This window comes from Felis catus, chromosome D1 (genome assembly GCF_018350175.1).
Source record: "Felis catus isolate Fca126 chromosome D1, F.catus_Fca126_mat1.0, whole genome shotgun sequence".
NCBI classification, from domain to species: domain Eukaryota; kingdom Metazoa; phylum Chordata; class Mammalia; order Carnivora; family Felidae; genus Felis; species Felis catus.
The window spans coordinates 81,757,594-81,772,551 of record NC_058377.1 but is presented as its reverse complement, the minus strand read 5'-3'; the positions used below and the strand labels follow the sequence as shown (position 1 = coordinate 81,772,551).

The following is a 14,958-nucleotide window of genomic DNA, read 5'->3' as shown; positions in this document are numbered from 1 at the left end:
TGAAACATACCCTTTATCTCATAGCATTTAACCCACTGCCAAAAATATTTGTTGAATGAAGGCATGGACTGTAAAACAGTAAATTGTGTTACTTTCCTGGTTGTCTGGCTATTAACTTTAATCTTGACCTAAGTCATATGTTTTAGGTATATTTAAATTATGAATAATTTGGCCACCAATCATAAAGCTTTCTTCTGAGAAAAAGACTCCAAATTAAACAGTACAGGGACAGTAAGGACAAAGGAAAATGAAGTTCCAGATAAAAGTAAAGGAGAGAAACCAGGGAATCTTAGAATGTTATTAGCCATAGTTTGGAAACACAGCTTAAAACCATAACAAAAGGTTTCTGAATCATAGCTCCTTTTAATAATTAAGGAAAATTCACATAAAAATTAGCAGCATCAAATGATTAAGGTTTAATGTCATAAAGTTATTTTAAGAAAAAGAATGCATAAGGGTGCCTGGGTGGTTCAGTCGGTTAAGTGTCCGACTTCAGTTCAGGTCATGATCTCCCTGCTCGTGAGTTCAAGCCCTGCATCAGGCTCTGTGGTGACAGCTCATAGCCTGGAGCCTGCTTTGGATTCTGTGTCTCCCTCTCTCTCCGCCCCTCCTCTGCTTGCACTCTGTCTCTCTCTGTCTCTCTCTCTCTCTCAAAAATAAACATTAAGAAATTTTTTAAATAAAGGAAAAGAATGAGTAGCAAAATAACATACCTACAGATAATACATACCAGAAGGACATGCCCTCCAAAGATAAAAAATATTCTAGTTTTTCCATTTCTAATTTCTATTTTCTATTTACAGCTACTTCTGTTGAGTCCAGAACACATTGATGAAATGATACAATGTATGAAAAAGTAACCTAATCAGATATAGAAACTCAAGTATGGGATGATATATTCAGAAAGGAAAAGTCTTAAAAATCATTAAAAATGAGGGGCGCCTGGGTGGCGCAGTCGGTTAAGCGTCCGACTTCAGCCAGGTCACGATCTCGCGGTCTGTGAGTTCGAGCCCCGCGTGGGGCTCTGGGCTGATGGCTCAGAGCCTGGAGCCTGTTTCCGATTCTGTGTCTCCCTCTCTCTCTGTCCCTCCCCCGTTCATGCTCTGTCTCTCTCTGTCCCAAAAATAAATCAACGTTGAAAAAAAAATTAAAAAAAAAAAATGAAAACTAAGTTAGAAGAAATGCCCTATTGAATAAGCACAACAGATAACACCTTTGGATAATTGGAATATAAAAAGGAGAAAAACATAAATATCAAAAAAGACAAGAGATAAAGATTTGAGAGAAAGTAATACATTAAAAGGAACAGGCACAGAAGGTTTAATATATACATAATAAGAGTCCTCAAAAGAAGAAACGCAAAGTAGAGAACAAATATTAAGAGCTATGATTTTAAAAAATCTTGAAATAAAAAAAAAGTTTTTTTTTTTTTTGAGAGACCAAACCAGACATTGCCTGGAAGAGTTGTCCCAGAACAACCAACACTAAAAGAGTCTGTAAAATCACTGGTCTTTAAAGGGAAAAATCTTTTGGGCATCCAAGTAAAAATATCAAATTATTCATAAGAAAAAGAAAATGAGATTACCAATAAAACCGTAGTGACATATTAAAGATTCTGTGAGCCAAGAACTTTATATTTAGCCAAACTGATTTTCAAGTATAAAGACCTTAAATTGCTGTCAACATGCAAGAATTTAGAGAATATTGTTCTCATGGGTCCTTCCTGAGGAATTTACAAGAGAATGGGATTCAGACAACCCAAATGAACAGAGATATGTTCACATGGCCCTGGTGCTAAGTAGTAAATTTTATTTACTAATAGAACTAATAGGGAATTTAAAAAAAGATATAAAAAATCTAAAAAATTGGGAAACTATTGTTAACTACTGCACATTTTGGTGATAATACTCTATCAGGAAAACAAGATAGTGAATACCATAGAATTCAGGAGAGCTTTTGGGGAAAGAATTTTTCTTTCAGGAAAGATTTTTCAGGATAGAATTTGGGGAGAAAGAGGGGCTTGTGATCCTTTGGGGTATGTGGATGGGTTCTGGAGTGACTGGTAATATTCTATTTCTTGACCTGTATGGTGTTTCAAGAGTGTTTGGCTTATAAAATTTTATTAAGCTATACATTTGTTTTGTGTGATTTTTCTATGTCTGTATTATATTTCACCATGAGAAATGAAATTTATTTTTAATTTATTTTGAAAGGTTAATACTCCCAATAATAAAAATAAAGACAGATAGTGATAGAAAGGTAACAAGTACCTCTATAAACATAGAGAAAAATGTTATAGCAATTTCCTCCAAGGTTCTGAAGGCTTTCATCATGAAAAACTAAGAATGCAATGCATTGCAAAAAAAAAAAAGTTTATGAGAATTCCACCTTAAGCACATTTAGTGGTTTTCTGGGGGGGGGGGGGCGGTGTTAGGTCAAATTGTGCTTAATTTATTTCATCAGAACAAGATCTAGATGCTAGTTTAAATTTTTGATGTGAAAGATTAAAATATAAACTTTATCTTTTCTTGCCACAAGTTCTCTGATTCCTTGTTAACTGTCACTTTTCCTTTGCATAAACAGTTGGCTATAATTTGACTTTAATAGAGGGGATGGGAATAAATATTCCGGTGCTGTCGTCATGACTTAGTTTGACAAATTTCTATATACCCCCATTAAATTATTCCCTTGCATCTGAGCTGTAAATGAGTAGAAGCCACATTTGATAGTTAGTAATTAGTTAATCATTATTACGGCCTTGGGAATTATGGGGGGATGCTGGGTAAACTGCCATAGGAGTACAGTGCAAAGGAAAGACTCCAGAGTGTTGAATCAGGTAAACCTGGGTTTGAAGCCTGATTCTTCTGCCTCAGTTTCCTTATCTCTAAAATGGGGGTAATGGTTCTTACTGGAATTGCAAAGATTCAAGACAATGACTCTAAAGCATTGAGTTCAATACTTAGCATGTAAAAGGTGCTTCATAGACAATTATTTTCCCCCGTTCCATTACTAGCTGCCTGTCCTGGATACTCAGGGGATAACCAAGGAGGTAAGGGATGTGGCGGGGGGGGGGGGGGGGTGGTCAGGGCTTGTGGAGAAGCAAGTGGCTTGTTAGGGTCTCAAAATTTCCTCAAGTGATTTCAAGGGGAGCATGAGACACAGAAATTATTTTTCCTTTCATTCATGAGATGACCTCATACTCAAGTGGTTTTGTTGGCAGCAACTTTAATTACTGCAAAATTGAATATTACAAAGGGAACCCCAGGGACTGTCTCTTGGCTGATAACGTAAGCTGGGGTTCACAATGGCCCAGAGAACAGAGACTGTTACTTTGCTTGGGAAACCCTAATGCTCACAAGAATACATATTTTAAAGGTTCTCTCCCCTCTACTTAAACACGATGATGGTCAGTACTAAATCTAAACAACTCACGAAGAAATCCCAGTGTGAATTTTTTACGAAGTAGGATGGAGTTACTACAACTAGTTTCAGAACTAAGGCAGGTTTCCTTTGTTTTCTTCCCAAGTCTAAATTACTTTTTAGGTTGATTTTTCATAACTCAGAAGCCATTTTTATTCAAGAAGGGCTATGTGGTTTTCTCCAGCAATTTCTTGGCTAGAAACTTCACCAAAATGGGTAAACTTGTTTCATTTTGTTTTGTTTTCTTTCCCTGTTTAGTCCCCACACTTCACAAATGTTTTCTGGTAACATGTGTATCAAGTAAGTAGCTATTTCAAAGTCAGGTTTGGAGGGAGTGCTAATGGTAGGAGCGATTTCTAAGGGGCCAGCTGCCAAGGAATAATCATATTTTTCACTCATACACCCTCAATCTTTAATACAACCGAATGTGTGAAATGCTGCTGGGCTGGCTTACAGAAATGCTAGCAGAAATCCAGTGAATGCTGGAAAGGATATATTCTTGTACTCCCCAGAGGCCATTTCAATATTGTTAATTCTTAACTGGCCTGGCTGGTGTATTTGACAAACATCCCACTAGAAACATTTTAGGCTTGACATTATGTTATTCATCTGATGAAGCCTGTATGCAAGAACTGGGCAGCAGTTGTAGCCTCTTACATTTTTCCAGCAAACTTTCATCTAAAGGTTTCAAAGGGCATGCCAGGTATTAAAATAGTCCTGTAGAAAGAGAGAAGCAAGTCCTCAGGAGAGGAGAATCATAGAGCTCCAGGAAATTACATGAAAAGCTTAGATCACCTTCTCCCCTACAAATAGCCGGTGATGGAGCCATGATTCAATTCTGATTCTCTACTGGTCCTATGGGCAGCTCTCTGGGCAGTAATGTAATACAGATGCTGTGGGGTGTTGAGTCTTCAGTTCTCCCCTTAATTTTTGGAATGAAGTGTTCCAAAGTATTTATTTAAATATTTCCACTACAACATGTGACTGTATAAGTTTTATTCAATAATTATGCAGCTTCCATGCTGGTCTCCACAAGATAAAATTTGACTACCACCAAGATCCTTAAGTTTCTTTTATCCCTTTTCTTCATTGTCTCTGCCTATGTTATTCCTTATGTTGGTGTTCCAGAAAAACATATTTTTCATTTTCACCTCATTATTCTTATTTGTCTAATCCCTGCTACATGTGTTAATGCAACTTGCTTATGCCAGCAAATAAAGCATTCTTAGAAAGAAGAAAAGCTGAAACTTCTGGACTGTATTCTGGAAAGAAGGCAGTCTTGTTAGCTAAGGTTGAAATTTGTATTCTCTTCTGCTTAACTTCCTGATGAAGAAGGGTCACTCAGAATTGCTCACAAGGTTAATTTTCTAACTAAATACCGACAATGCTAAGAAAGAACTTTTGTCATCTTGGCCAAATGAATTGCTCAATATCTTAGCATACATTCCCTTTTATTAAAATTTCCTGGGTGATCACTGTATGTCAGGCACTGAGCTAGTACTGAAGATATAACCGTGATTAGGCCACCATTTTAGCCTTCAAGGAGCTCAAAATGACAGAGACAATGGCCGTGAGCTATGCAAGCCTTATTTTCAAAGATTATCCTGGCTGCTAGTTACAAGCAGAATACCTACTTAATGCCCAAAAGTGGTCGTAAATATTTTTAAAAAATGGACACTGAATCCCTTCCTTCTTTGTGTGTGTCACACACACACACACACACACACACACACACACACACACACCATTACATGTAAATATGATGTGAATAATAAAACCCTGACCTAGCCAATTTATTTCGTTGTTCCACCAATTGGAAAAGGAATATTTTTGGAGTATGATTTTGCCCTTTCAGGGAAAACTGGTGGTTGCCAGAGGGGAGGTGAGTGGGGAAGCGTGAAATAGATAAGGGGGATTAAGAGTACACTTATTGTGATGAACATTGAGTAATGTATAGAATTGCTTATATTGTACACCTGAAATGAATATAACACTGTATATTAATTATACATAATTTTTTAAATGATTAAATAAAAATTTAGAAAAAAAAATTCAGGAAGGTATTTTTATTGATTTGGGGAGAAAGTTCAGGTACATGAGATGAGGCTTTTGGCCCCACTCTAGAAAACTATATTGATCCAAATTAAAGGTTTAAAAACAGGATTTGGATTTGACCTAACAAAATAATGACAAGCATCTGAGAAAATATAGATGTGGAAATGACATATACTTTTGTCCTCAAAGCTATTACCATTTTGATTTAGTATTTGAACATAATTTTAGGATTATGAAGTGCTGAATAATTATTGCATTTATCTGCTGCTATATGTATTTTTCAAAACATCCAGGTGTTCATCAATCATTAAGCATTTATTCCTTACCTCCCATATGCTAAAACTGTGCAAAATGCTGGAATCTACTGTTTTTTTATGTACCCCACTAACGCTTTAACAATTGAGAGAAGAGCTAAGAACGAAAGATAGATTTTATAATTCTTACTTTAGACCCATGCAATTCAAGTTCTCTAAACTATTTGGATGGAATCCTATTTGAATGGCAAAGTGCTAGGTGGATATTTGTTTCCCAAGCGGGGCATGTCTAAAGTAGCACCACCCTATTATTATTTTTGGCATCCAAGCAAGAGTAGAAACCAGGATCTTTGAGAAATCTACACGGAATGCAAAGTTGCCCTTTAACCTTCCTCTCCCTGCTTTCCTTTCTCTATCCTTCTCCTATTTCTGGCAGTCCCCTCTCTCCATTATTTATTGCCTTCATTTATTCATTCCATTCACTCACTCACCTGCCAGTTACTTTTTCAAACAAGAGTAAGGCACTTTGCCAGTGGAGAAACAAAGCTATGAAAAAGAGAGACCATGTTTCAGGCAACTACTGATTGTTATAAAGAGAAGTCATGTCCAGGCACTACCACAGTACAAAGAAGAACATGAAAAATGCCACTTCATGTACATAATTGTGAGAGTTGGGAGGATATGAAAGCACCCAAGCTCTATTCCAACAGAGACCTGCCTTCTCTTAAAGTACCCCTGCTCTCAACCAAAGGTTTTCACCTTTGCTACACATGAGAATCGCCTGTAAAGTTTTAAAAAGTCCTGGTACTCAGATCACATCCAAATCCTGTTGTGAAAAATCTCTGGAGACTGGACCCAAATGTCAGCATTTTTTAAATTGGTTATTCCAATGTGCAGCCTCAGTGGAGAATTATTGCTCTAAATATCCCTTCTTTTAAATCCCATGTTACAGAAACTTTAATATCGCTTTCCACATGATTGTGGGAAGGAGCAGAAAAGGAAAATAACTTGAGGAAAACACTTGCTTTTCTCATCCTCTTAATAAAAAGCAAACAAGCAAACAAATACAAACAAAGCAACAATAGCAAAACTGTCCTCTTCTGTAAGTTCTTGAGGTAAAGAATCAAAAATTACCACCACCACCACCACCACCAACAATAGAGATCTTGGTAATCAGTTGTAGATGTAGCAGTGAGGTGGGCAGAAAGGCATTTCTTAGCATGTGGTACAGCTTGAGAGCTTCAGGAGACAGATGTGACCTCTGCACAGAGGATGAGGTGGAATAGGGCTAACCCTGCCTGGTTAGATGCAAAGGTCTTGGACAAACAAACAAAGTGTAACGGTAGCAGAAGGTCTGATCTGTTTTTGACAACCAACTTTGAATATTTATTTCAATAAATTTCACAATGTTAGATCAGGGGCCAAATTATCAAGCCGTTTTAGGATTTGTAACAACAAAACAAAACGAAATGTAAGTTATGAATCAGGACAAAGAATCTGACCCTAAATGTGAGGGATGGGGGTGAGTATTAGAAAACTATAACAAAGACCGCCCCCCCCCCAATTTGGCTGCAGTTGTGCAATTATGAAATGGGTTGCATAGATACAAAAAGTGTCTTGTCACTAAATAAAAATTGAGTAAAAGAACATAGAAGAGATCTAGTTTGAAGTGTTCTGTTTATGTCTGGTACCTAAAAACATCCTTTGCATGTTCTAGCTTTATATCATCAATAGTGAGGTGGATTAGGAAGCCTGTGGATAAAACAGACCCCAGTTATAACTCTGGTTTTTTTGGTTTTGTTTTGTTTTTTTTTACTACCTGTGAAAACTTGGGTTATAGTTGAATTCTCTGAGCTTCAGTTTCCTTATCGGTGTACAGGTGGATAATATCTGTGTCAGAAAATTATCAACATTAAAAAAAGAACAAATATTGGGTTGAGGCTCTTAATAATTTCAAGGCTTTTCCACCTCTTTCCTTTGTCTTTTGTTACTGATATAATCTCTAGAACAGCTTAAATTCTTGTAGATGTAGGGGAGAGAACAATCTTGACGTAATTTTGCTAATGGTGGAAATAAATTCTTGGGGTGGGGGTGGAGGCTGGGTCTTCTAAGCCTAAACATGATAGAGTCTTCTGCCATGATTCAACCTTTTTTTTTAAGTTTATTTATTTATTTTGAGAGAGAGAGAGGGAGGGAGAGAGAGAGCGAGAGCGAGCGAGCAGGGAAGGGACAGAGAGAGAGGGAGAGAGAATCCCAAGCAGGCTCCACACTGTCAGCACAGAGCCCAACATGGGGCTCAAACTCGTGAACCTGTGAATTCATGACCTAAGCCAAAATCAAGAGTCAGACGTTTGACCAGCTGAGCAACCCAGGTTCCCCTGCTGTGAATCAACTTGATCAAATCAGTGGGGGCAAGTGGTGGGATATTTTCGAATCCTCTGTTTATCTATGTCTGTAGAGTCTTGCAAGAGGATCTTACTCTAGATTAGGGATGGCAAACTCAAGGGCAGGCAGGGCCCTTGTAGGTCTGAGGTGGGGGTGGGGTTGGGGGGGCGGAATTTGTGCAACTGGAGAGTGAGAACATGCTCCCTTCAAGCAGATGATTGCCATGTAGGGATTTAGCCTCAGTTGTTGACAGATTTGATTTTTCAAGAAAAGTCAGATCCATATTTAATGTAAAATCTCCCAGTTTTTAAGTGTTGACAACGAATTCTATTTTCTTTCAACATCCTGTGGGCCAAATAAAACATATCTGAATACAGCCTGTGTGCTACCAGTTTTGCAACCTTTGGATTTTGAAGGTTCTTTTCATTCCCAATGTGCTCTGCTCAAGCAGAGCCCAAGAGCAATTGTACACATCACAGGAAGGGTTCACCCTACAGATTAGAAATACAGTAATATCCCCACTTGTACCTAAGTGTTTCCTGTTGCGAGTATTTCTTATCCATAATTAATGTTACCTCCCAGGTAATTCTTATGCAAACAGCTTCTTGTTTCATAGTTAAAGTCAGTTACATTTCCTGTTACTTGCTGAAGTGCATAGACCTAATTTTCTGCAGGTTACTTTTATCTTTTTTTTTTTTTTTAACACATCTGGTGGGCGGCTTTAAATTCCCCAGGGCCCTACTTTATTTTGCACTGAGTCTTGGGTGGTAAAACTTTAATGAACTTTCAGTATTTATAAAAATCTTGGAGAAACACAGTCTTCCATCCCACCTGCTGTGAACTGAATTGTGCCCTCCCCCAAATCCCATGGTGAAGCCCTAACCACCAATATGAGTGTATTTGGAGAAAGAGCCTTTAAGGAGGTGAATAAAGTTAAATGAAGTTGTAAGGCTGGGGCTCTTCTTTAGGACTGGTGTCCTTATAAGAAGAGGAAGAGACACCAACAATGCAGGTACAGAGAGGAAAGGCCATCTCCAAGTCACAAAGAGAGCTCTCACCGGAAACCAAACCTGCCAGCACCTTGATCTTAGACTTCTGGCTTTCAGAACTGGGAGGAAATAAATTTCTGTTGTTTAAGCGACCCAGTCTATGGTATTCTGTTAGGGCAGCCCTAGCAAACTAACACACCATCCATCACTAGCCTGTCTTTGATGTCTGATGTCTTTGGGCTTTTAGGATCCCTTAAGATTTCAGTTATTCTCAGGGAAATCCCACTTTCAGATTCGTCTTCTCATGTGACTTCCTGTTCATGGCATTATGGAAATTTTGTATCTCCAGTCAAAAGTGTCCCCCTTCTGGGAAATATATCAAACTTTACATATAATGGCAGAATATAGACTATTTGGTGACTCACCCATAAAATGTAAGGTAAAGGAAACCAATCCTTTTCCCAAGTTTTAAAACTTCTCCTCGTTTGTCAGATGCTCCTGTGAGTCGTACTATGCCTACTTTCTTGAGGCTGGAGAGCCACTTGTATGCATGTTCATCATTTTTTAAAACATCTTCAAAATCCAGTGTAGGTAGCTGGAGCTCTGAGCCCCAGTACTGACATTCTGTGAACAAGAAAAGAAAGAAACCAGGTGGGGTTACATTGTGTTTATATAAAATGAGAATCTCTGAGAAGGGGCTAGTTCATTGAAGCTGACCTTTGATTTATCATGGAATTTACAGAATTTCAGTCATATAGGAATACCCAGGCTACCAGATTTTCTTCCCTGGAGACATGCCAATCTACTATATACCTCCTGCCTACCATTGCCTGACCCATGACAGGTATTCACTATACCTCATGTGTTGAGGGAATGTTTAACTTGTGGATAGCTCTTGATTTGTATGTTCTTAGGGCTTCTCTGCCTGGACTCTGCTTGGAAATAATGCTGAAATATTGTGTGTTTTAATCACCAAGTAGCATTGCTCAACTCCAAATAAATGATAAAATCTGAATGATAGACTTAGAACAGCATATGCGTATTTCTGGAGGTGGGAGGAGTGTTTGCCTTGGTAGGTACAACTCCTTCTTCCTCTTACTTCACTTGATAAGAAGCTTTCTCTGAGGCCAAATCATTCTTTGGAGTCAACAAAAACAGTCCATAGGGACGAAAAAGTGAAAGGTGTGGTCATAGGATGTATAAAAGATGCATTTTATGTAGACCCTTTGATGATAATGCTACACCAGATAAAGTCAAATCCCTCATGATCAAATGCTCATAAAAAATGTTTACTTAAGAAACAGAAAGGAAAACAAAGGGAAGAAAATAATTTGCTTGCCAACCAGGCTCTCCTAAAGGAGGCAGAACGCAAAGATGTCATTTTGCCAAGGGAAATAACTCAGATATTAGCAACTACATTCAGGAAATACCCAACTCTAGTTAATCCATTTGATTTCTTCATTTTTGGAAGAAAGTGTTTGCCTTAGGAAGGCAAACCTTCCTAACAAGTGACAGAATGAGATCTTACTATCGCAATTATCATCCTGAGCAATGCCTCAATCTTCTAACTGGGGGAACATATGTCACGTTACAGAAAACAACCCCAAAGCCCCCACTTGAAGAATGAGGAATGGGTCAATGTTCCCGTGCAGTAGTTGTAGACTGGAAATCATTCCCCCTTTGATGTCAACATGGCTGTTTCTGCAGACACAGGGATTTCTTAGGAGTCACATGGTACTTTACAAGTGAAAAGGTCCCAGCAGGTTCAGGAGGTCACTTCCTGAACTTCCACCAGCTAGTTAGCCACCAGCTAAACAGCCACATGCAGCTGGTACTGTGTGAGAGAGGACATGAACAGGGGGAAGAACACAGAGGCAGAGGGGCCTGGGTTTGCATCATTGGGTTGCATCTTGCCAGCTAGTTTCTTAGTGTCTTTTCTGAGCTGCCGCCTCTTGAGTTACAAAATGCTCATGGTTACATCTACCTTGCAGGTCATTTGTTGACCACGCAGTGAGATAATGCAAGTAGCCTCGTTCAGTGCCTGGCACATAGCAGACCAGTGCTGCTACTACCTCCAATGATAATAGCCAACATTTGCTGAGTACTTTCAAGATGGCGGGCACAGTGCTGGATGCTTCCGATATATTATTTCTTTTAATGTCCACAATATAAATATGCAATAGATGCTTTCAGCATTCCGAAACTATAGAAGAGGGAGCAAAGATCCAAGTCATGCAGAGCTAATGATTTGCAGAGCTGGTTAGTCAGATCCAGGCAACGAATTCCAAAGTCTGTAATTTTAACAACTACACATAAAATAAACAAGTGATGCCTTAAAATGCTGTTGTCGCATATGAGAGAACAGATGTGTGAATGTCTATTGCTTATTCTGTCCCTTATAAAGGAAATCTACTAGATAAAAAAGAAAGGAAAGCATGTTACAATTAAGACCACGTTGTCTGAACTTGTTTAAGCACTGGTGTTTAAAGGTAAACCCTGAATGTAACACTGAGTGTTAATTATGCTGGAATTAAAAAAAAAAAAGTTAAAGATAAACTTTGGCTCCTAGTCCCGATTTTTTTTTTTTTTTTAATTTTTTTTTCAACGTTTATTTATTTTTGGGACAGAGAGAGACAGAGCATGAACGGGGGAGGGGCAGAGAGAGAGGGAGACACAGAATCGGAAACAGGCTCCAGGCTCTGAGCCATCAGCCCAGAGCCCGACGCGGGGCTCGAACTCACGGACCGCGAGATCGTGACCTGGCTGAAGTCAGATGCTTAACCGACTGCGCCACCCAGGCGCCCCCCCTAGTCCCGATTTTAAATGCAGCAAAAAACATGATGAGTAGGTTTCATGGCACAACACTACAACATTGCTGTCCATCTTTTGTGAAATGAACCAAGAATTAAAAACCAGCTAGCTTCTCTTCTTTAATGTATGCCAGTGCATTTCAGGGGTCCACGCTGGTTTGCTTTTACTTAAGGCCATTATCACTTTCCAGAGAATGTCAGCGATGGTGTATCAGGGAAATATAATACATAGAGATTGAAAAAGACATTTTCACAAGATGTAAATGTTTTAAAAACTTTGAGTTCGCATTTTGACTACTTTGTGGTTTCAAGGAGGATCCCCTTAGGGCACACACTATGTACATCTCTATACATTTATAGTATGTTTTAATGAGTTTTTGTTTCTACAGGAGTCATTTTCCCACTACAGAATCACCCACACACATGCACAGCTGCACATGCAAACACACACTATTCTTTGTTTTAAAAGCACAGGATGAGTTAGGTTCTTTCAGTAAATATGTTGTTACTCTTTACATGTATAAAATTAACCATATTCACACTGGAACTCCAGTAGGAAGCTGACTATACATAGTGTATCCTCCACAATTTCAGATTTATAAGAGTTGACTATCAGAAGGTGGTTACAATGCCTTTTAAGTTCTGCAAAGTTCACAATTTTCCAATTATAGCTCTCATCCTGGCATGCCCTAGAAAGTGCTTTACAAAAATCAGCAACCAGGGGCTACAGCTCATTATAGAACCTGTGTTCTACTGTGAGCCACTCATACACTCAGTCTGCTAAGTGTGATTTTTCAGAGATAACACGGTGACCAACCAGTTTCTAAATTCATCATAGCATCCACGATATAAAATACTCTACTTTGCAGGGAGAACCACATTTCAATAAACCCACCTAAAATCGTTTCATGATATCTGCACAGAAACTTTAACATTGAAAACCCAGTTTAAAAGTGTTTCCCCAGTCTCTCCCAACTACAAAACATAACTACAGGGGACTCCGGAGAAAATACGTTTGACTAGAGTAAATCATTTGTCAGGTGAATACATTAAAAGCAAATTTAAATTTCACACTTGGATCTGGATACATAAACGGTATGGAAAATGACGGAATATTTAAGGCATGAACCACCCTTTCTAATTTAACTTATGGCCTTACTAATAAATACTTCCTTGAACATGTGCTTCACACATCATAAAATTTATGAACCAAGCTCCATGCTGGCTTTCAAGGAACCATTTGTACAAGGTTTCCTTTTCACAGGGAGGCATCGCATTCCTGGATCCTGAGTTGTATTTCAAAAAAAGGAAAAGACACAAAGAAGCTCTTTAGTTAAAGATTCATGAGTACAGCATGCTGGGTTGCAATGTGTTATTTGGAGTTTAGAACCTTCTGTCCACCTGCACTGACCTGTGCTTTTGGCTCTGAAATAGCTCGTCTAATAGGCTGAAGATCAGTCAAACTCTTACTATCTTTTCCTGTAAAGACTTGGCAGGGGCCCAGCCAAAACCAAAATCTGACCCCAGTGGAGGAAAAGTACCTCAGTGGAACTAGGACTTGGAGTCTCTTTTCTGTGCTAAGGGGATCCTGCGCCTTTAGACATTATTTTACTTCTTGTCGGGTGAACTCAACAGGTCTCAAGAATCTGATCACTTGTCCTCTCAGACTGAGATCTTCCAGAAGCTGACCTGGGATGAGGATTTGAATGCAAGCAATGTATTAAGGAGGTATCCTGTGGAAGAACTAATAGAGGGGGAAGCAAGATAGAGAAGGAAGCCTCTGGAAACCACTAAAAAATTTTTTAAGTGTATTTATTTATTTTGAGAGAGACGGAGACAGAGAGAGAGAGAGTATATGCAGGCGAGAAGCAAAGAGGAAGAGAGAATATCCCAAGCAGGCTCCACATCACCAGTGCAGAACCCGACGTGAGGCTTGGGCTCACAAACCACGAGATCATGACCCGAGCCCAAGTCAAACGCTCAACTGAGGAACCACCCAGGTGCCCCAGAAAACCATTTCAATGAATGGTTAAGGGAACTGCTGGCCCTCATGGCAATACTGTAGATGATACTGCACAGTCTTCCCACCCAGGGGCAAGGAAGCTGGGGCGTGCAGGCCACCCATGGCCACGCCTCATTGGCTGCTTCTCTAGGCATTCACTTCTGGGTCTTTCTGGCCTTCTCTGTGTGTTAGCCAAGCACGTTCCTCAGGCAGAGAAAGGCCTCTAGCAGAGTGTCAGGGTGGCAGTTGTGCACTAGAAGGTGGCAGGCGTGCATAAGAGCACTGAGGGTCTGTGGCGGGGCACTCTGCGATGCCCTCCTTTGGGGTCTGTAAGAATGGGCTCGAAGTCTGTCTTCTGTGGTCCCTTGGCATTAAAACACACCTCAGTCACAGTGCTTACCACATTACGCTGAAATAAGCTTGCACTTATTCAACACATATTTGTTGAAAGCCTAGCTATGCAAAAGAGATCACATTTAGCGAATAAAAATAGATGTGATTGCTGCCCTTGGGAGGGAAAAAGTGACAAAGCAAGGAAGCAAACAAACACCTAAAAGTAAACATTGTCACAAGTGCTATGGAGGTAACAAACGGGGTGAATGTCTTCCGGTAAACAGTTATTGGGAGCAGGATGGGGAGCATTTTTAGACCTGGCAGTTAAGGAAGGTCTCACAGAAGAGATGTTACTTAAGTCAGAGCCCAGGGAATGAAAGAAGGCAGTTATGCAAAGGGCAGGGAGAAAAGAATCCCAGTGGGAGGGACAGTAGGAAGAGGGGGAATCTCTAATCTTGTTGGGGGAGCTCAGAGTTACTGGGCCTAGAACCCATGCAAAGGGGAGGGTAACAGATTAAATGGAAAAGTAAGCAAGGGTCCGTTAGGCAGGACTTCTCTCTCTCTTTCACTAGATTGCAAATTCCTTGCAAGGGACAGAGAGCATGTTCTATATGTTTATTTCCTCACCACTACTGCCCCCTTCTCTCCCCTCCCCCAGCCCCAGCATATAGCCCAAGGCTGGCACCCAGTAGATTTTCAGAAAGCTAACA

General features: G+C 39.6%; 1 protein-coding gene across 1 annotated transcript in view; it reads right to left on the bottom strand.

The window, feature by feature from the left end:
* Positions 1 to 14,958, bottom strand: part of BBOX1 (gamma-butyrobetaine hydroxylase 1) — a 53,599-nt gene that overhangs the window by 23,939 nt on the left and 14,702 nt on the right. The window contains exon 3 of the mRNA XM_019812203.3: positions 9,529 to 9,727. Coding sequence (XP_019667762.1) covers positions 9,529 to 9,727 — 199 coding nt within the window. The remainder of the gene's footprint in view (positions 1 to 9,528; positions 9,728 to 14,958) is intronic.